Source organism: Chelonia mydas, chromosome 1 (assembly GCF_015237465.2).
Source record: "Chelonia mydas isolate rCheMyd1 chromosome 1, rCheMyd1.pri.v2, whole genome shotgun sequence".
Classification (NCBI taxonomy): domain Eukaryota; kingdom Metazoa; phylum Chordata; order Testudines; family Cheloniidae; genus Chelonia; species Chelonia mydas.
Genome location: NC_057849.1, coordinates 31,534,142 through 31,557,619, shown reverse-complemented (window position 1 = coordinate 31,557,619; position 23,478 = coordinate 31,534,142). Strand labels below are relative to the sequence as shown.

At 40.0% G+C, this 23,478-nt stretch overlaps 1 protein-coding gene across 2 annotated transcripts in view; it reads right to left on the bottom strand.

Annotated features, from left to right (window-relative positions):
* The window catches only part of CNTN5 (contactin 5), a 970,129-nt gene that overhangs the window by 63,758 nt on the left and 882,893 nt on the right, over nucleotides 1-23,478 (bottom strand). For both annotated transcript variants that reach the window (XM_043529333.1, XM_037889811.2), the window contains one exon: nucleotides 16,823-16,943. In XM_043529333.1, the coding sequence (XP_043385268.1) occupies nucleotides 16,823-16,943 (121 nt within the window). The remainder of the gene's footprint in view (nucleotides 1-16,822; nucleotides 16,944-23,478) is intronic.

The following is a 23,478-nucleotide window of genomic DNA, read 5'->3' as shown; positions in this document are numbered from 1 at the left end:
TATCTGGGCATTTGACATTGTAAGGTATATAATTTTGCCTTGAATCCTAATGTGTAAAAATATATATGTAGATATTGCTCAGTATCTTATTGCAAAGGAAAAATAAACAAGTTAACTGGACACTTCAAAGAATTCAGAGCCAACACAATAGGTGACTGGAGTCCTTCAGTAGCACATGGAGAAACTCCAAGTTACACCCAGAATGATGAAAGCAAGAGCACAAGAGGAACGTTAAAAGGACTTTAAAAGGTCTGGAAAATGTTGTAGCTGTGAGTCTCGCCTCACCAGGTGTGGTATATTACAACCACAAACCAGCTAGTATCACTGGACTTTACAGTCCCTCTGATATTCCCTTCAACAAAATAATACTTGTATGAATTATGACAAAATAATTACAGTCAGGACTTTGCCATAGTTCAGTCCCACCACTTCACTGCGAAGCTGTAATTATATCCATTAGGCAGACTAAGGCATAGTCACTCCACACCAGATACTCCACATCCTCGGATTCCCTCCCCTGCCCTTATACTCACTGCCAAGCCCAGCCTTTGGACTCAGTGCTTCACATAGCATTTTCCCTTTGAACATTTTGCTGCTCAAAAACTCATTCTCTCTCTAACCATAAACAGGGCTGGACTAAGGCAATTGTGGGGCCCTAGACACACCATAATACAAGGTCTCATGGGGCAGTGATAGGGGTGGGCTCTGGTCTCCTTCTAGGGAGACAAGATGGCAGCAAGAGTGTACCTAAGTACTTACCCCAGCAGCTGGGCATGTATCTGCTTAAGTGGGCAGGACCCACTGCACTCTTCTCCTGCTATACACGGAGTCCCCTGATGGGTTGGTGTTGATCTTGGAGTTAACACCCATTGAGATGAATGGGGGTGAGTCCATCCCCTTCCCCAGCAATTGCTTTAATCTATTTAAAGACTCAGGCAGACATCATTTTCGAGTTTACCTTGCAATCATACTGACTAGAAACTTTTTATTTTTAATAAACGCTCCAATTTTAACGTAATCAAGTGACTCCAGAAGCTGGAGCTCTGGGCACAGTATTATAGTGCCTAATCCCTAATCTTAAGCAACGTTACAGGTCCTTTGTGATATCATTTTCTCTAAAGACTTCATATGTTTATGGAGAGAGTGAGTTTCCAACCACTGTATAATAATAATAATAATAACATGCTTTTCATTACATGAAATTGGTAGAAATTTAGTTATGTCAATGTCACATGTTAAATTCTCAATACATTTTGTTGCCCAAGTTCTCTTATGGTTTCAATACCTTCTAAATCATTCATAGTCATGACAATGGCTCCTTAAACTTTCTGGGATGTGTAGTCTCACACTGTCTACAGGAGGACTGTTCAAAAGCATTTCCATTTCCAACATCAGGCACTTTTGAAAGGACATTAATAAGGGACAAAAGTTTTGGTGATGACAAATGGATGACAGTTAGCCCAAGGCCTGAGTGCCATGCAATGTTACTCATTTTGTGGAAATGCCATTAAATTTTATGCTCAGCTGTAACCATTTATAGTGTTAGCCAGATGGTTAAGTTAAAGATTCTTTTCACCCAAGGGCTATATTATTGTTCAGGATTTCTGAAACTTTTTAAAAAATTTTAAAATAGTCAATTTAGGGGAAAAAAGCAAGTCATATGCTCCTCTCTAAACTCTGCTCAGAAAGTGACTAGATATAAATGCAATATAGTTGCAGCTTTGTAGGGAAGCCTGCTTGGTGTGGAACATCCACTTATGCAGTTACAGAATCAATAGAAAACCAGCATAAAGGATATTGGTGGATTATCTTCTGGCAAAGCAACTCCTCAGTTTAGTTAAGGAACTTTCTTTTATTTTATGGCAAAAGAGATTGTATTTTGGAAAACCTGTTATGAGTTTTGTTTTGTTTTTTTTAACTTCAGGAATTGTTCTATCCATCATCTAGTGAGGTTCTTTAGAGTTCCTACTGCTGTCTGATGTTAATATGGGATTTCTTGAAATGCCATTACCAATTACAGTGTCTTAGTAATTCCGTTAAGCATTGCCCTTTCTGCTGAATCCCTAGACAAAACCTGCTACGTAGTGAAAGGAAGCAGCACATTAATTTCTCATAGCCTGTACTTTACTAAAGGCTGATCTGCATAATTCTTATCTCCTGCATGGGTAAATCGAGGCTACTCATAACTTCTACCACTATCTCATTTTATTGCTCTTATTGTTAATAAAATGTACTAAAATAGCACCGTTCATTTACATGGCCCTTTTCCTGATGACCTTGCAGCAAAGGCTGGACAAAACAAATAGAAACAAGACACAGGGCAATGGTTCGGTAAGGGAAAAGTGTGGAGAACATGGTTGGAAATATTCTGAGGAAGAAGTGGGCTTCCAGAAGGGATTTGAAGGAACAGATCTTTAGGGGGTAAAGAGGAAGGACAAGAAGCTGACTTAGAAGAGCAAGACTGGTAAAGGGAGACAGCATGAAAGAAGGTACCAGTAAGTAAAAAGTAACAGGAGCACCAACAGGACCAAGAAGAGGATGGAGGGTAATGAGAATAGAGATGTAGGTGAGATCAGAATCTGTAGAGTTTTGAAGGTGAGAATAAGGAGCTTGACAGGAGACAGATAGCTAATGATGGGATTCCAAAAGAGTGGTGATATGCTTCAGAGGATCCTGACAGGAAGAGGAATTTAGCTCCTGCATTTTGTTTAGACTAAGGGGAAAGGCAAAATCAGGAAGAGAAGAGCCAAGTGTATAGTAAATCCAGCTGAACAATGACCAAGTCTTGTTGCACAGTGGGAAATTTGGGAATTGGGCTGTTTCAAACCTGCCAATGCCCGTGGTGGACCTGCAGTTTAAGCCTGGGAGGTAAAAAGGGTTGCTAGTGAGTTTACATGTGCTTCTGTCTCGTCAGCAGCAATTATTTCCAACTTTCTCTCCCCACACAGTGCTATTGCAAGATCAAGAGATGTTGAGCTAGTACGCATTGCCTAAGCTTTGGAACTGAAGACCCTCATTTATTAGGCAAAGGTGGTAACCTCCTCTGAGTTGAAGTTGCCACACAAAATGCTGTTTTATTATTTTGGTTTGGAAAACTGGTTTGGCCTGAAAATTTCCAGATTGATTCTGAAGACAAAGTAGAAATTTGGAGACAAAAAGCCACAAAACTATTGTTTACAATTAGCCTGCTTTGTAATTTTAATGTTTGTCTAGTTTTTCCCACTCCCTCCAGCTCAGAAATGGCTTGTCACTACTCCTTCAAGCCTTCCATAAAGTAAAAGCTCCTTATAAAGTCATGGATCAGCTATATTTGAAGAAAACCCATGGTAATAAAGCAAAGTTAATTATTTTTGCTGTATATATTTCTGGATCTTTCTCTTATTTTAGTCAATGGGAGGCTTTTTGTGTCACTGAGTTCAGTGTGCGCTGGATTGGGCACTATGGATGCAATTCACCTGAATGCTGACGATTAGAACAAAGTCACTAACTTCCAAATTAAACCCTTAGAGCAGGTGTTAATCAGCGCATATGCCTTGTTCTGCTCCTTTTGCATGGGTGAACTTCATCATAAATTTTTCAAGAAGCATGCCCTCTACTGTAAAGTGGCAGCTTAGACAAAACATAAGGATGTTTGTTTAGCTGATAGCTAACAAGGACCTTCCCTCCTTTACTGCATATGGAATAGGCTTGTGTTTTTAGAGCTAGATGTCCCAATTTTTTGTCTTGGTTGTACAAATGTGAGCCATTTATTAGGAGACACAGTAGTCTCTCTATGGTTAAAGTTGTAACCAGAGTCTCCTTCTAAAATAGATTTTGACTCATCTTGTAATTACCACATCATTTGCAAGATCCAAGACCTTAAAATCAAGGAAACGTATGATTAAGGACCTAATACATTTTAATGTGCCTATAGCATGCTCTAGACTTCTGAAACGCTATGCTGGGGGTGTGGCCTATAGGCAACATTTTTTAAAATAAAATTAACTGTTTCTTTTTTCATTTTCCACAACTTACTGGGAAGGAATCCTTTGTGCTAGATGCTGGGTTGTCTTGGCCCCCTTTTCCTGAAATGTAGATATGTGTTGGAAGCAGGTGGGTTTAAAGGAGTTGGAAACAAAAGCATGTGGACAAGTCTTCTGGTCTAGTAGAGGTACATGGTAGTCTCTTAACAGGCAAGATCAAGCACCCTGGGAGAAGTTATGTTTTTTGAGTTTGTGGCAAGGTGGATCGAAAATCCAATTACTTGGGCCTGTGGTTTGGGTTTATAGGTGTCTTAATAGCCTTTACTATAGTTTGAATGTGAACTTACTAAACTAAAATTTCTGTTACATTCAATTGCTGTGGGTAATGGCCTTTAAACCCAAACACTTGTCTGTAAGTTTTACTGGCAATATAGTCAAGTTGACTAACAGCTCTTACATTATATACTCTCTAGGTCAGCAAGGTTCAGAGACAACACATACAATATTACTTCTACACCAACATATGATGGAAGCGGATTTCTTGCTTATATTGGTACTTTAATGTGTACTTTAACTTTAACGTGTACTTCTAAAGCCACATTTTGTAGTCACAAAGACTTTCATCCTTTACTCTATTGTATTTCATCCTTTTACTCTATTGCAGAGGTGGGCAAACTTCGGCCCACGGGCCACATCTGGCCCCTGAGCTCCTGGCTGGGGAGGCTAGTCCCTGGCTCCTCCCCTGCTGTTCCCCCTCCCCCGCAACCTCAGCTCACTGCACCGCAGGCCCAATGCTCTGGGTGGCGGGGTGTGAGCTCCTGGGGCAGCGCAGCTGAAGAGCCAGGCCTGACCCGGTGCTCTGTGCTACGTGGTGCATGGCTGGCTGCAGCCAGGCGGTGCGGCTGCCCATCCTGGTGCAGCCGCGCCGCCAGCCACCGATGCTCCAGGCAGCACGCTAAGGGGGCAGGGAGCAGGGGATGGGGGTTGGATAGAGGGCAGAGGAGTTTGGGGGGCGGGGGTGTGGATAGGGGTTGGGGCGGTCAGAGGGTGGGGAATGAGGGGAGTTGAATGGGGGTAGGGGTCCCTGAGGGGCAGTCAGGAAGGAGGGGGGTTGGATGGGGTGGCAGGAGGCAGTCAGGGGTGGGGGTTCCGGGGATGGTCAGGGGACAGGGAGTGGGGGGTGGTGGAGGGGGCAGGAGTCTGGGGGGGCCATCAGGGGTGAGAACCTGAGGGGGTCAGATAGGTGGCGGGGGCCTGGCCATGCCTGGCTGTTTGGGGAGGCACAGCCTCCGCTAACCGGCCCTCCATACAATTTCTGAAACCTGATGTGGCCTTCAGGCCAAAAAGTTTGCCTGCCCCTGCTCTATTGTATTTCTCTATACTCATTTTAAAGCTCTTTCAGCTTCCACATAGCCTTTTGATAATTTTACTTAGGGTAGGCATACGAGCTGTGTTGACCAGCTTTCTGTTTATGGCCATACAGAACATATTACTCACTGTGCTGAAAGCTGACTTTTTGTTTCTTACAAAGTATGGTTCCTGTCATGCCTGTATTACTAATAATTGTTTGGTCAAAAGTATTTGTAATGGATACATATATGCTAGCAAGTTTCCCATAGTGCGTACACAGTATATTTAAGTAACTCCAGGAGACTGTGGCCACAGATTTTTCTTTTCTGGGAAAGGCATGTGGTCCATTCACATCTGTAACAAGAACAACAAAAATTATAAACACTCTGCATTATTCAAAGAGATAACAAAAATTCAGCAACTGATTTAAACTATTCCCCGAAACTCTTAGTATCAAAGGCTACCTAAATCTCTGAGTTGAAATCATCAATATACCACTGGAGATAACAAGACCAAATGAATGCAGTGAATTCTCAGAAACCATAGTGCTGGAGTGACCCATTCATTCATGATGGTTTTCTTTGAAGTTGCTCCTAAAACAAAAATCTGAATTTCCAGAAGCACTGAAGATGTTAATCACCTACTGTGTCCCTATGGCTGCTCCACTGTAGGTGTATTCATGTCTCTGAGCCTCAGATTGGAGATTTTAGGCTTGCCTCAAAGCTACCTAGCGCTGCACGGGTGAACTGTCCTTAGTTCCTTCTCTACCACAGAGACCCTTATTAAAAGCTCCAAAGCAGAGGCAAAGAGGGTGGGTTATGGAGCACCCATAAGGACACACATCTCAAAGAACCACAGTTACTGCACAAGGTGAGTAACCTCTTCTTCTTCAAGTAGTGTCCCTATGGGCGCTCCACTGTAGGTGACTCTACAGCAGGAGCCCTGATGGAGGGGTGGGGCTTTGGCGTTGAGTCTAGTACTGATGATAATACCGTGAATCCAAACATAGCATCTGATGCTGAGTTATAGGTGATAGCATAATGTTCCACAAAAGTATGATCAGCTGCCTAAGTTGCTGTTCTGCATATTTCTGTGATGGGAATGTTTTTGATGAAGGCTACAGAATTGGAAACAGATCTCCTGGAACTGAACTCCAGATGGAGGTTGAAGATTGTGGGTACAATAGTAATAGGTAATGCAGTTTGATATCCATCCAGAGCATCTTTGTTTCGAGACTGAGGATACGTTAGACCTCTCTGCAATTGAAAGCAATAGTTCAGAAGATTTTTCTGAAAATTTTTGTTCGATCCAAATAGAATGCCAAAGCTCTCCTGACATTGAGTGTAGGTAATATTGTTTTTCTCTGGTCATGATGTGGCCTTTGGAAGAAAGTAGGGAGGTGAATAAGTTGGTTTATGTGGAAGGCAGAGGATACTTTCAGGAGGAATTTTGGGTGTGGTCTCTGTGAGACCTTATCCCTAAAAAAACATTGTGAAGGGTGGGTGTGCCATTAGAGCTACTATTTCTTAGCCGGAGCAGGACCTTTGATATGAGAGGAATCAGAGGAAAGGCGTAAAGGAGACCTGTATTGCAGTGAATGAGGAAGGCATCTAGAACAGTACTGGGAGCATATTTTGTTTTGGTCATGGCAAATAAGTCTACTTTGGGGATTCCCCAATGCTGAAATACATTGTGGAGAACAACAGGCTCCACTTCACATTTGTGTTCCTGTGAGAATGTCCTGCTGAGGGTGTATGCTATGGTATTCTGCACACCCGGCAGGTAGACTGCTGACAAGATGCTGCTGCCATGCACCAGTTCCATAGTTTCACTGTCTCTGCACAAAGGGACGGTGATCTCACTCCTACCTGGTGGTTTATGTAGAATATATACGCTATGTTGTCTGACGTGACTTTTATATGTTTGCTCTTGATCAATGATAGGAAATGTGAACAATCATTCCAGATGGCTCTGAGCTCCAATAGGTTGATATGTAGTGTTGATTCTAAGGGGGGCCATTTGCCTTGAACCAGGTGATTGTCTAGATGAGCTCCCCAGCACAGTAAGGATGTGTCTATTGTCAGTATCAATGTTGGAGGTGGTTGCATGAATGGGACCCCTGTGTAGATATCCTGCAGATCTTTCCGCCATTCAAGATGGTCTTTGACTGTCAGAGGTAGGTTGTTTTATCTGTCTCTGTTTGGTGTGTATACTGCTTTGAGTCATGCCTGAAGGCAATGCATGCGGAACCCTGCATGACTTAATTCAAAGGTGTTTGCTGTCAGGTTAGTGGAAGGCAATTTCTGGCCTGGGTCTTGGGGCTGATCTGAACAGTGTCAATTAAAATGATTAGGGTGTTGAACCTGTGTAGTGAGAGGAAGGCTTTGGTTTTCACTGCATCTAAATAGGCTCCTATGAATTTTAGATGTTGCACTGGAGTTAGAGTAGATTTTTGAGTGTTCAACTGTAGTCTCAACTGCATTAATATATCTATAGTCTTTTGTGTGGCTAATAGGACGTCATTGAAGATTTGTGCCTTGAGCTGGCAGTCGTCTTGATATAGACATGTCATGATTCCTAATTTGCAAAGAGGAACCACTGCCACAGGTAGGATCTTCAAGAACACTCTGGATGTGGATGATAGACTGAATGGAAGCACCCTGTATTGAAAATGGTCTTGACCCAAAGTGAATCTCAGGAAACTCTTCTGAGATGGTTGAATCGCAATATGAAAATAAGCATCTTGTAGTTTGAGGGCCAAGAATCTGTCTCCCCAGTTCAGAGATGGAATTATTGGAGCTAATGTAACCATTTTAAATATTCGTGCCTTTAAGTATTTGTTTAGTGACCTCAGATTCAGAACGGGTCTCCATCCTCCATTCTCCCTCTGTGTTGATTCTATAGCACCAAGTCATGGTTCCTCAATGGTTCAAAAGCATAGAGATGTTCCATTCAGAGAATGAGAAAGAGGTGCTATTACATAGCAGAATAATAATGATTTGTCACATGTTTGTGCAAAAGTGGAAAATATTCCAAATCTGGTGTGTCTCAAAACACGTTACCCCCACATCCTCTAGCCTCCCACTAGTAACAGACTACAACCTAGATCTAAACCCAAGAATTATCTCTAAGTTCAGTAAATGTACATCTTGCAGCCATAAATGCCTGTCATCAGAAGACGAACAGCGACTCCGTATTCATTCATCCTACAACAAAAAGATTCCTCAAGGGCATGGGTAGGGCCCTACCAAATTCACGGCCATGAAAAACGCAACACGGGCCATGAAATCTAGTCTCCCCCGCAGTGAAATCTGGTCTTTTGTGTGCTTTTACCCTATACTATACAGATTTCACGGGGGAGACCAATGTTTCTCAAATTGGAGGTTGCAAGATTATTTTAGGGGGGGTCGCAGTATTGCCACCCTTACTTCTGCACTGCCTTCAGAGCTAGGCAGCTGGAGAGCGGCAGATATTGGCTGAGGACCAGTTCTGAAGGCAGTGTCCCGCCAGCAGCAGCGCAAAAGTAAGGGTGGCAATACCATACCGTGCCACCCTTACTTCTGCGGTGCTGCCTTCAGAGCTGGGTGGCCAGACAGTGGTGACTGCTGACCGAGGGCCCAGCTCTGCAGGCAGCAGCGCAGAAATAAGGATGACAATACCATACCATGACATCCTTACTTCTGGGCTGCTGCTGGCCGTTGCTCTGTCTTCAGATCTGGGTTCCAGATCATTGCTGCCAGCACAAGCGCAGAAGTAAGGGTAGCAGTACCACAACCCCCCCCCCCCGCCCCCAACAATAACCTTGTGACCTTCCCACAGATCCTTTTTGGGTCAGGACCCCTACAAACACACGCCATAACATTTCAGATTTAAACAGCTGAAATCATGAAATTTGCCATTTTAAAAGTCCTATGACTATGAAATTGACCAAAATAGACTGTGAATTTGGTGGGGCCCTAGGTATGGGACACCTTTTTCCACAAATCAGATGTTCTAATCCAACATGGAACCTTAACCTGGTCTCCAAGTGCCTTAGAAAGCCTTCTTTTGAACCCTTGGCCACATGCTTGCTTATGCATCTGTCTATGAAAATGGCGTTCTTAGTGGCCATCACCTTGGCTCAGAGAATCGGGGAAATAGGAGCTCTAATGGCACCCTTCACAACATTTTTTTAGGGATGAGGTCACACAGAGACCACACCCAAAGTTCCTCCTGAAAGTGTCCTCTGCCTTCCATGTAAACCAACTTATTCACCTCCCTAACTTCTTCCCAAATCCACACCATGACCAGAGAGAAGCACTGAAATAATTGTTTTGTGTGACAAATTGATCAATAGAATGGGAAAGCAGGGTAAGAACAAGAATACGTTTGTTTTTATTTTTTGACATGAGCAAAGGAAATTCCAGGTCACTAAAATTAGTATTTTATACAGTGCTACCTATGAACAAAGATGTCTTAGTAATATGTCATTTTAGTATCTTTACAAACTACTAGTGGCCTTTTTCTTTGTTATATGATTGTACAGTTTGTAATCTAAGTCATAATGCTACAGAGTATTGCTTCTAATGTACTACTTAAGCTCCATAGAGACTGAAAGATTATACCTGTCATGCTTTGACAGCAAACTTGTTGGAACAATATAGAAGATACCACCTGACATGTTTGGAGAAAGAGATAGCAGGTTAAATTGAAGCTGGAGCATTTATATAGAGCAATCTGAAAAGAGGTTTGATCATTTGCAGCAGATGTGCTATGTGATGGATGGATTACTGTGATGATGTCTGTAATACAGCATATAATTCAGTGGTATGTGATTGATTCCACTTATTAGCTTGGGTTTGACATACCATGATCCAAGTTTGCAAGACAAATATGTAGCTTTAATTTACAGATAGGGTTCCGGTGACAGAACATCTCTGGCAATGCAGGTTATGTGTTTCAAGTGGAGTTTGCTAATAACTCTTTGATTCCTTGTGTTGACAATAAAGAAATCATGACCCAAACTAACAACATCTAGAAGAAAACGAATAATTCAAAGAGACTGGTACCTCGCTGTATTTTCTCTGTGATTAAGAAAAGCTTTCATTAACTAGATCAATGTTAAAATGGAGATAATTCAGTGATGTTGATTCGAGCCTCTAGATTATGCTAGTGCACACACACATACATTCACAAATACATACAAAGCCTTTTATTTTGTGAGCTTACTTTGCTAAACCTCCTGTGGTGAGCTTGGAACATTATTATTGTGTAATACCATAATAACTATTAAAACTGACCTAAAACTGTACATGGGATTTTAATTGTAATTTTACTTTCAATATTCCCATATTGGGTATAAATATTTATAGGAAAATCCTTTTTCTCTTATTTCTAAACGCTTAAAAGTGAAGTCTCAATCCCTGCAACATTGTATCATAATATGCTCCGCATTGATAACTACTGTATACACTTTAATGCACTGATTCAGGAAAACTCCCTGAGTTGCCCTGAAGCTGCTAGTGTAACCCTAGTCCCAATCAGCCCAAAGAAGAGGGGGAAAACAGAGTAATCCCCAGTTCTGGGGCTGCAAGCGGAGATCACCCAGAAATGTGTTCCATCCTATGCAGGGAATGTTTTACCCTTGTGCAGCCCCAACAAATCATACCCCTGCTGTTTACAGTGGAACTGCATTGTTTCCTCTACAAAAAATGGGAACAGAAGAATGTACAGAAACTATTATTTGTAGAAGAAGAGGCCTAATTTGGGCCTTATTCTAACAAGATCAAAGACAAACTTCAATTAATTAGGAACTGGATTGTGGCTTTGGAAGGTCTTTTTGGTAAAACTGAGTTATGTTTAGTGCTGTGGCTGTTTTTGTGTTCCAGAAACTTCATCCCCCTCCTCAAAGCAAAATATTCTATTTACCTTTGCCAGATGTGGCTGGCAGGACCAATGCTGATCTGCAGTATTAAGACAACAAAAGTATTTGCTTTACAATGTCAGTTCTTTCCATGATAGAGCTAGCTGATGACTTAATGCTGGTTAGACTGAAGGTTGACGGAGGTAGCAGATCATGGAGATATTCACTGTAATAAGAAATGAATAAAGATTGTTTTGGAATTTCTATCACATAATGGAAACGTAAAAACACAACAAACCTTTGTGGAAGACAGTCTTTGAAAACAAATTAACTTACCAACCAGGCATTGTCTTGAGGGAACCTAACACATCGCTGGCTAGGAATCAGCAGAGACATCCGCAGAATGTAAACCTCCTGGTTGGTACGTGAGTATATAGTAACAACATTTGTGATCACATCATTAGTGTCAGAACATGACATGCATATTTATCCTGCATTAGAGCCTTCTGTTTTTGTAATCTCTTCTTTGTGAAAAATAAGCACAGAGACACGCAGTGGTGCCAATTATAGCTGGAAAACCAGCCAAGTTGAAAAATTCTTCTTTTTCAATCCCTTGCTGGTTGAAAATCACAGGAAGCTGAAGATGTATACAAATAAAATAAAGATCGGTAACGGAGAGGGCATTAGGCAAGGGAAAACTGTTCCTGGATCAGTACCAAGAATGGGGTATGATATGCATTGATTGATAAAAACCAAAAATAGTGTCTGCTCCTTGACTGGATGACTGAAACTTTAAAAACAGGAACAAGCACTTCCTGGGCATATTTTTTTTCTTTGTGAATACCGTTGTTTACATGACAAACCGCTACTCTGAAAACACTGCTGTGGAGAAACACCTGTTTGCACCATTTTTTCCAGAGAAGTGTGAACATGGTGAAAGTCAGAAACAGAATGCATGTTCACAATTCTTGTTTTGCACTATTCAGTCAGATCTAGTAGGAGTAGAGGATATTTTTATTACCCTCCACACACATGTAATTCCACTGATTGATTTCTGCACCAGCACATTCGTGGTCTCTGTGGGCAAAATTCTGTCCTCAGATGAGTGCACAGAGCTTTGAAATATGACAGTGAGAGCCATGTGTATGTATCCAAGAATAGAATTTGGCCTGATGATAGCAAGTTTACCACAGGCTTAAAGATTTATTAGAATTCACAATCAAGTTTTGCCAATATTTAGAACTAGCAATCAATAACTCAAGTCATGCATTTTGTAAACCTTTAAGAATGAAATCTAGGCACAAAATGGAATTTTGTATGTGGGAAGCAAAAGATTATAACTTGTATCTTTGTCACAGATGTTCAACAGAAAGGGTTCTCTTGTGATGCAAAGGGGCAGAGACCCTCCAGGCCAATTTCTGAAGAGGGTATTTGATGCTTACACAAGTTAAGGAGCAGCATTACCTACAACCAAACAGTGTGGTGAGGAACTGTGCATAGTTCTTCATATTACTCTGCCAAAGCACCTCTGGTTTTGTCTTCTTTCATTACAGTGGCTGAGCCCCATTTGAACACAGACACTTCAATTATGTCAAACGGTGCAGTAGTTTTCTGAGGACAAATATTCACTAGGATGAAACAACTAAACTGTTTTTCACTTGCAACTCATAATAGGATTTAAATGCTTTAAATTCTAAGCTGAAAGGTGAGTGCATTAATTCATAGGGCAAACACTCGCACTGTCAATAAAATGTTTATAGGTAATGACATCACCATTCTTTGCCATATTTTAAAAAAAATAAAAATAAAACAGAAAGGAGAATAAATAACAACAAGGGACAGAACAGAAAGGTATTTGGGAGAAAGAGAGGCTATTATGGACTAAATAGAAAGTTGCCTTAGTATTACTTATATGATATTTAATCAGATTTCTAAAGTACCCGTCAAAGTCTTCAGCTTTGAGTGTCAAATGTTGAAACTATGTCGAGGGATAAGAGTCTTGCTTCTTGCCAGCCTTTTGGTGGAAAACTTTTAACAACATTTTTGAAGAGTATGTGCGGGAAGATCAAATTATGGTTTTGTCACTAACAAAGACGTCAATAAAAAAAGTGTATTTCATGCTAAATGAAATCCAGTGAACACCCAAAACGGTAGTACACTTTATTTGCAAAAGGCCCACAACCTTTTAAAAACCTGCACATATGGTAGGAAATTTTCAGAAGATTAGCTTCCTTATTTGCATCTGACAAATTGATGTGCATAAATTTGAGTACTTGCACATTTCTTTACCTAATTATAGGTGCAAACCATGCAATTACAGGCAAAAGAATTTAGACTTGCCCTGCGCTGTTCATTCTGCAGGCACAAAAGAGCTAACCCAAGTTGTCTAACCATTTATTTTTTTAGCAAACTTCCTCCATTGTACAATGCAGTACATACTGAAGGCACTATATAAATAATAAAAAATAATGAAAGCCTTACTACTCATACTGTGTTCAAATGAATATGCTAGACAGAGATTGGTGCATATTATTCCATAGTGAACACAATATACAAAGGAACTATATGTTTTCTATACAATACAATGTTGTGAGACACGGCACGTGCCTGAGAGTGTGGTGGTACATGGCTGTCTCTGAAGAGCTACACCTGAGGGCAACAGGGCAACAGGGATTTGCAAAGACTTTGTGTTGTTCTTCTCCAACTGATGAGGGCAGGATAATGTACAGTTGTCTCTCTATTCCTTCATTATAAAGAGTCAAAATAATTTCCTTTGACTTACAGTCAACACATCTGATTAGTAGTAGCATAATGTAGTCCCCTTGCAAATAATCAACCAGTTATATCCATGAATATCTAAAAGAGGAAGTGTAAAGTGATTTTGATTCAACTTACTCTGTGTGTGAAAAGTATTACTGAGGAGATGGAGGGTACAGTAAGTGAAGACAATCTCACATATTCACAGTCAAAATAGCAATGATATGTCAAAAAAGATCAGACAAGCCTTACAGTATAACATCTAAACTACAGACAATAGCTATCCCTGAGAAGTTATACTACCTAGGGAGTATATAGCAGTACTCTTTTGGCTTTCATTGACAAAACTGCACAGTGGTAGTGAATTTCCTAGACACATGACAAGCCTCCTCCACACCCCAAACTGGAAGTCTTCAGAGTAACCTTGCACCGCTGACCTCTTCTGCTGAATCAGTGTCCAGTGTTCTCAAGGACTCAACCAAGAGAAGCTTGCAATGACACTGCAACCTGGGACTATCAAGTTGCAAACCACTGAGTGCCATTGTAAACTGATCGATGTAGAGAAAAACGCTGGGGAGGGGCACAGGGACTGAATTACAATCATTTTTAACAGTATAAAGGAAAACAAATATTTAGATTCTCTTAAATATTTTGGATTAATTTTTGAAAAATGCTGAAGAAGAAACAACGAGTGACAACTACATGGAATCTGCTTTAAATATTTACTGCGAGGCCAAAAACAAAGAAAAAAATCACCCAGCATTTGGCAAAAGCAATGCTGACACTGTAGAATCTGCTCTGTGCTATTTGCATAAGTATTACAACTATCTAATAGGAAATTCACTTCCTGAACAAACTAACCAAATCACATAATTCAATGAAAGCAGAACTTTACATCAGTACAAAAACAGACACACAATGTAAACCAGTTGTAAAACTGATACAAACATAATTCTGATTGTATCCTCTTATTTGCCAGCCTCAGAGACAAGGATAATGGAACATAGTAAGTATGGCATATTTGAAACTGAATCATGTTTTAATTTCATGTCATAGTTTTAATTTCATCACAAAGTTAGGGACACATGAATCCAATTCCTTCTAATACCTCAAATAATGCTTTTATTACTCTCACATACAGACCTCCTTTCTGAGAAACATTTTCTATAGCAAACTACGGTAAATTCACATATGTAAAATGAACCCCACTGGGGGAGAAATGATTAGGTTACCATAGGAGGTTATGGAGCAGGGGTCAGATCTCTGTAATTTAGAAGTAAGACTGTGGGATTCTAGGTACTAGTAGGTTGAGCAATTGTTGAAACTTTCAACTGGTGAAATGACATTCACGGAAGTTAGGTTAATAGAAGCCCTATAGTCCTTGAGTTCATGCAAACATTTAACAGCCCCTCCCATCAAATAAGTAAAGAACCTCGCACTCTGCCAGAAACACCATTTCTTCTCCACAGAGCATATTTTCTCCATGCAAATGATAGATAGAAAAAAAAAATCAAGCCTGAACAAGTGGTGGAATAAGCTAAAAGGATTTTACTTTTTTAAAATCTTCTCTAGTCGTCTTATATTTTTTATTTGGGGTTTCCTACATGCTAATAAAATATCCCACAGTGTATTACATTTTAAAATTTAGCATACCATGTAACAAGCATGGTCAGCGTGACACCTGCTGCCTAAATGAGACATAAGGAGTTCTACAGTGCAGCCTCCCACATTCTAATGCAAATGTGGGGGACACATGAGACTACAGGTGCCATCATGCATTGATCAAGATGGAACCTTGTATGGTGTTCTTGATGTACCTTCCAGCCCTCCATTTCTAAGACTGTATGATCTGAAGTCAGCAAGGAAGACATATTGCAAATGAAGTGACTAAGCTCTGCTTCACTTTGTGTTAATTGGAGGCCCCGCTGATCCTGCAAAGCCCTGAGCATTTTTTCTTGAGTGGTGTTCAGAACTCTAAATGCTCACTTGTGTCAATGGGAACCAGGGGCACTCAGCACCTCTCATGTGGTGCTCAGCAGCTTGCAGGGTTGAACCCTAACTGCATCTGCCAGCTCCTAGCAAATTGCCAATGTGATCTCTGTAAGGCAAAGTTTCACTCATACATTCAAAAATATTAAGATTTTGGATTTCTTCCTAATAATTGCTCATACCTTTCATTATACTACAAACAGAGCAGTCCCCCAGGTTAGGAACTGAGCTAATATTTCCTAACCATTAAACCTGAGAGAATGGCTTCAATTTTAGATAACATTTATAGTAACAAATGAAAAAAAATCATTTACCTCACACAGAATTGAATTTTTTTTAAAAAAATTCAATATGCCTTTTAAGCTATTACATCTTTTAAGAACTGAGGGTCCATTTACCAATTGCCATTGTCAGTCACGCCTGTTTTGCAGACTGGTCTACCACACAGCTTTTTCAAAAACAAAAACGTTAAGCAAAAATGACATCAGTATTGTAAAATCTAAGTATAATTGATATGCTCAAACTCCATGCATTTAAATTCAGTTGTATGATCATTTATGTTGATCATGTCTTCAGACTTAACATAAAGAAAAGGAGTACTTGTGGCACCTTAGAGACTAACCAATTTATTTGAGCATAAGCTTTTGTGAGCTACAGCTCACTTCATCGGATGCATACAGCCTTAGAGTTGCTCATGCCAAGCCACTGGCCAGGTGGCCTGGACGTGAGGAGGGAGCAGGGCCTTGTCAGATGCTCATCTGATGCTCCTGGAAGTATGCATCCATGAAGTGAGCTGTAGCTCACGAAAGCTTATGCTCAAATAAATTGGTTAGTCTCTAAGGTGCCACAAGTACTCCTTTTCTTTTTGCGAATACAGACTAACACGGCTGTTACTCTGAACCCTGAGACTTAATATACTCACCCCTAACAAGAAGTTCGGCCTCATCCGACACACTGTCTGCTGTGGTCTGTATCCTGCAGCCATATCTCCCAGCATGCATCAGAAGGATGTTCCTGATCATTAAATCTGCAGAAGATGCTTGCTGAAAGAGGGATGAAGTACAAGTTTAAAATGTTTCAGATCTGCCCCATTCAAGGTGGTTTATAGGCACTTTGCATATTGTGGCAAAGTCCCCTTTGCAGGTTTTGCAGTTTATATTAAAATAATTTTCAGAATACTAACTCCCTGTTTTAAGGAATGCAGGGAGAAGTGCTTTTAATAAAATTATCAACCGAGATTAAAGGGCAGTATTTTTTATTTGTAATATACTCAGCAAATAACTAAAGAAAAACCTTTGCATTGCTTAAGAAATAATTACCCACGCATGCTTGCATGCAGAGAGAAATGCTTTCCAAATGGACAATAAATAGCAAATTTATTAACTAAACCAAAACTCTCTGGCCTGAGCAATGGCATTAATTGCAGTTACTGGCTCTTTTGGAAGGAGACCAAGTTAGCTGGAAAAGTTAGTGATGATTAATATTTAGGTCAGTAGGGGAAAATTAAAAAAATCTTGAATAAGACAATGCAAGAGATTCCCTGTCTCCCACCCCGCCCCTTTAGAATTTGTATGTACTTGTATGTACCAGCTGAAATGTGCACTCCTCTGATGTCTGTAAATAAAGAACATGGAGTAATGGGAGTCCCAGCTTTTGCTCATTAGGGTTGAGGTCAACAGTGATCAGTGTGCTCACTGACTGTGACTGGAAAAGGGCAAGAAGATGCCGGTACAACTGCCCTTTGAAGTGTGAATAGCTGTGTCTGAGAATTGCAATGTTATTTAATAAATTCAAGTGATGGTTCTAGGCTTCTGGATGCACCAGACCACAGCCACACCCAAAGTCTGAAGTAGATAGGAGTTGTTCCATTGGCTTCAGTAGGCTTTAGAGATCAGATCTCTACACATTAATGACTTAACACTGTTTCTTTGCTTCTCAGCTTGGGGAAGGGATATTCTCTTTGGGGGAAAGTCACCCATATCAGGAGGCCAGCATACCATTTAAATCCCATTTTTTGTGTGTGCTTAAAGTATGTGCATATGTGACTAGCATCTGTTTACAAGAGTTCTTTTGCTGAATTTATTTTAGATTATGACAGCAAAACTTCCAAACTCTGTCCCAACTAGGTTTCCATTTCATAATCAGCAGAGAATTTGTACAACACAAGTATAGAAACATACTATTCTAATGGTGGTAGTGTAACCCCAAATTTCCCCTTATTAATAATAAGAATGATCTTATATTTTATAATGCCTTTCATCTAAAGAGGGCTTTGCAAACTCTACTGCTTGTACAAACTATACAGTAAGATAACAAATGAAATTTGCCCCCATGCTAGGAGCCAGCCCAATGCCTATACACTTCTGAAATCCAACATTGAAGGTTTAGATGGGACCTTAGTGGTGCAGAGACCTCAAGCTGGTCCTCTTTTAAGAGATGCTGAGTGCTCTAAATTACTACTGTTGCCAATGGGAGGTGGGAATGAAGTCTATTTTGAATGTGCAGAGGAATGCTAATAAAGAGGCCCTGTGTTAAGTATAGGGATGAATTTCATCCTTAAGCCTTGGCTACACATAGCTTTTATACTAATTTAATTATTTCATTTAGGGATGTGATTTTCTGTGGAAATAGTTTAATTGGCACCACCCCTAGTGTGGATGCAGTATAGTTTGTACTAGTATATACCAGTACAGTTAATACAATGCAATTTTTATGTGTTGACAATCCTTATGTAGTACTGTAATGCAACCACTTCTGGGTGGCAATTGATTAAAAAGGCAATATGCTGCAAAACAACAAAATAAGCAAGGCAGTTAAGAGTCCCATATCCAATTTGAACTACGGGGCAAATTAATTAGAGCTGTGCAGGAACCAGACTTTCTGCTTCACAGGAAATTCATGATTTTGAATTTTGATTTCACTCCTAATCTGCACCTAACATCATATTTGAAATTTTCCATAAAACAACATTTTTGAAGAAAAAAAATTGGGGGTAAATTAAAACATTTCACTTTGATAAAATCTCAATTTTTCATGTTGATACTGACTTTTAAAAATGTTATATTATAAATTATAATCTAAAATGAAGTCAATTTGAAACAAAAAAATTGAAACATTTTGTTCTGATAAGGACCTTTTCAAAACTCTTTGTTTCAACTTTTTCTTCAAAGTTAAATTTTGTCAAAACTGATGTGCCCATGAAAAGTTTCGATTTTCACGAATCAGCATTTTCCAGTGGAAAACTGTTCTACAATAATAGGTTTTACACTCCTGGAATCATAGTCAATTCTCAGCATCTAATCCCTGATTAAAAAAAATAGGGTTTCTAAGCTATCTCCCACAAAAGGTCTAATTTGTGAGGTGTTCCTCTGTGATGGGAATATAAATTAGATACAGATCTGGTGCAAAGCATCATGAACAGCGCAAAATGTGCATACAGTGCTTCCTCAATATAATTTCAAGAAAGGAATAGACTGCATTATCACTGGAAAGTGACCATATAATAAGGACAAAGCAGATATGAACAGAAATTGCAAGAGATGATTGTGATTTGGTGTGTCAGAGATGACAGATAGGCATTGGTTAGTATCTGATTTTCCAGGAATAGGTAGGCAGCTGATTCCTTTTCCAGTCTGCTGCCAATTTCCCAACCACGGCTTGAGTGAACATACTTGGCAATGCAGCCATCATATAAAACCCCTCAGTGGTTTGTTTTAAAATGTCATCTCTGTCACCCAATGGTAGCTTACACACATGCTAGATGACACCTTGTATATATTGTTGGCTAGACCTCAGTGTTTGTTGTGCTGTGTATATATTTTTTTTCCTCTTTAGCACGTTAGCAACCCATGGCTAACAGAATACACTGTTTTACCAATAGGGTAAACTAACCCTAAGACCATGGATAAAAATTTAGGCATTTCTACCTTCTGGTCCCATGTTCAATTCAAGCTGGTTCTCCCTATTTAGATTCTTGTACAGACTCCCATCTCTGTGGTATCCAAGCACTTACCAAGAGCTTAGCTACGATGGTGATGGTATCTGTCCTTCAGTTCTGCAACACCTAAGCATGGATGTACCCATTAATCAACGTTTATAATATTTGATTGTTCTATTCTTCATGATCCATGATTCAAAGATGATCACAAGGCATGGCTAGAAAGAAAATCCCCCCTCTATAATACTGTTATTTGTATTATGGTAGCTCCTAGGAATCCCAAAAAAGGATCAGTACTATGTGCTGTACAGACAAATAACAAAGATGTCAATCCCCTTCCCCAGAGAGTGAACAACCTACATGTCAGAAAGGCCACAACCGGTGGATGAAACAGAAAAACTGGGTGAGGGTAAGTTGGAGGATGAGATAAAGATACATCAGATACAACAATGTGCCTCTTCTCTAACCAATTCCAAATAAGAATGATTTGCACGCCCCAAAACCAGAGGTAGGTTTTCAAATTTAGGGATTACAATTTAGGTCAGAATTTAAAATAGGAAAAGGCAATTTTGTCAGGGTTTTTCCCCCTGCATGGGGCCAGAAAGTGAAGATGTTACTTGTTGGAGAAGTGGGCAGGTGGGTGACAGAGGATGCCATTAGTACCAGAGATAATGCAGGAGTGAATGGTACAATAAACTAGTAGATCTGATAGTAGAAAGTTATGGTATTTTATGGTATTTTTCCCTCTGAAGTATCTGACACTGCTGGAGAAAGGATACTGGAATGAATCACCTGACCAGGTACAATTCAGAAATTCTACATTCTAAATTCTATTCTGGAATTCTAGAAACTCTCTCACATCACTCAAATCCTTTCTAGGACATCTGAGCATTTTGCAATAGGAGAACATAAACGAGATGCACACTATTTCATTTCTGTGAGGAGTTGTCTTGGGAATAAAAAGTTTTTAACTTTTCTAGCACAACAGTGCTTATTATCCATGAAACATGGATTATTCAAGAAGATTAATGTTTTTGATATAAACTTTAGGTATTTAAAGGATAAGACCAACATCAGTCCACATTTCAGTCTCTCTTTTGAGGATAATCTATATTTAATGTAGGCTTTCTTCTGAAGGGGGAAAAAAGCATTATTAGATAGTCTGGTTTAATTTCTAAGGAGCTGTCTCAAAATCTTTGCTATCACTAACTACTACAGGGTTCATGACTATATGAATCCTAATACTCTCATCAGGAAAATAATGTGTATTTAATCTGCATGCTTAAATAACTAGGCAAATTGGCAGCAATTGGAAGAATCATTGCTATAAATGAGAGAGAGCAGTGCAATAAAACGGATCCCTGTGAAACATTTAAGTTTATTACAGAATAACAGTATGTGCAACAACCAGCATTACTTGGAATGTGTGAGGGGAAAAAATTAAACTTGCTTGCTTTTAATATAAATTGATGTGTGTTTAGAAATTAGTGGCCTGATCATGGGAGGTGTTGAGTAGCTGCAAATCCTACTGTAGCCCATGGGAGTTGGGGAGCAGAATATCTTGGAGAATCGGGCCACCGCACTTTTTAACTATATGGAAGGCACTCTGGAGACATTTTCCTCCTATGCAAGTCAGGAATTATATGATGAGGCATCCTAGAACAGTACATCTGTAAAGCTTATCTGGCCCCTTGGGTTTAAAATTCTGGATGACAGTACATGTGGGTTCTCTGGGATTTGGGGCTAAGTAAGTCTTGTTTTTATACAAAGTTCAGGGTTTTGAAACCTTGGAAAATAACCAAGAACTAAAGTTTTCATAAAGCAAGAAAAATACTGTTGGTGAAGATGAAGATCACAATTAACTGGTGCATGAGGACTGCTTTGTGCTGCTCCAGTTGCTCTTAGTTGGCTACTAAAAATTCCCCCAGTGTGGGCAAGGAGTTGTAGGTAGTATAGAGCTGACACCAGAGCTCCTATATTGTCCTACTTCTGGCTGCTGGTGTAGGGGCTCCTTTACACCTGGTTGCTCTCTGGGGGCTATTGTCAATTGGCATACATATACGTGCCTGTCAAGTTGCCTTAATTTACACCAAGGACTAGCCTGGTGCCCAAACTTCCCCATGATAGTGGGAAGGGAGGGTTGGTGGAAGAAGGAGACTAAAAGCTGGCATGAAAGCCACCTTTGCACACACTCAGTTTCTTTTTGGATTTGTGGTGAACATTCCTGGAGAACTGGAGTCAAAGAGATTAAGCATAGGATTTTCAAAAGCACTTACTGTTGGCCTAACTACTTCCACTGACGTGTATGGCAAAACTCCAATAGACTTCAATGGGAGCAGAGTTAGACCAAAGCATTTTGTTTTTGAAAATCCAACCTGGGAAGTGTGGCTCAGTCCTAGTAGAATATTAATGGATTTGTTCACTGTAAATGGTAACTGAAATACATTGCATTTGTATGGAGATTATCATATCCAGTATTGAAGACAACTCTTATGGAAGAGGCATATCTGGTCTGAAGCAAGCCTAGGTTAAAGGTCTGCCTTGGTGGTTTGGATGTGTTTTAAAGCCCTCACAGATATCATTCAAAATCCTTTACTTACAGATAAGGGACAAACACAGGACAAAAAGGAAAAATGGCTTATCTAAAATATTGTGGCTGGTTAGCTGAACCGTATCTAAATCTTGATCAGACTCACTTTCTGTTACTTCCTAACAACTTTTAACATGTCTCAGGAGCTTCTCCAGCACATATGACTGACCATAAGCAAGACCGGGAGCTCACAAGATTAGACCAAACCCACAACCTCAGAAAAGAGATTGCGGAGTGAAGATTCCACACTGGGAATGTCGTGGGTAGGGGTTCTTTCTGGATGACTTGGAAGAGGGATGAGTCTGTTGAAGGTGACAGAGAGAAAGTTGAGGATAGTGAGGATGATAGTTATGCAAACTGAACCATAAAAGACTTGGGTTTAGTTTCCAGAAAAGACTGAGGTTCAGACTGGTGTGCATATTTTACAAAGTGGTTTGGTTTACCCTTTATAAAAGCTAAGTACAGTCTTATTGTAGCTTATGTTTAGATTTGAAAAGTGAGATTACATTCAGATTTAGAAATCGTTTAAAAGACAGTGATCTCTTAATAGGAGTGCAACAAAAATTCTCATACAGTAGCTATTAAAAGTAACCAAAGCCAGAATCCCTGTCTTCTACTTTTTGACTTCTGTTGCTAAAATAAATCTAACATTTCAGTAAGTTCAGAGACATAGTTTCCCTTTGGGTAGGATAAAAGAAAGTTGGTTACAATGAAGCAAGAAGTGTCAAAAGGGTTCAAAACTCGACCAGCATGATATGGAATTGCCTGAGGTACCTGTCAATATGTGCTCCTAATATTCTTAAAAGCTCAAATGAGTGCTGTCATGAAATTGCCATGTTTTTTGTGTGTTCTCTTCTAAACAAAAGCAGATTCTGGTTCAGTTAATCCATGGGAAGGCTGCATGCTATGGTGTAGCTCTTCATGCACGGTGTCAGTGGACACTTGCCAAGAAGTGCACCATTATAACAACAAAGTTTTTTTTTTTTTTACAAAGATATCTGCATTGCTTTGAGTTCTGAACGTCACCTAGCCACATGGTGCATTTGGTATC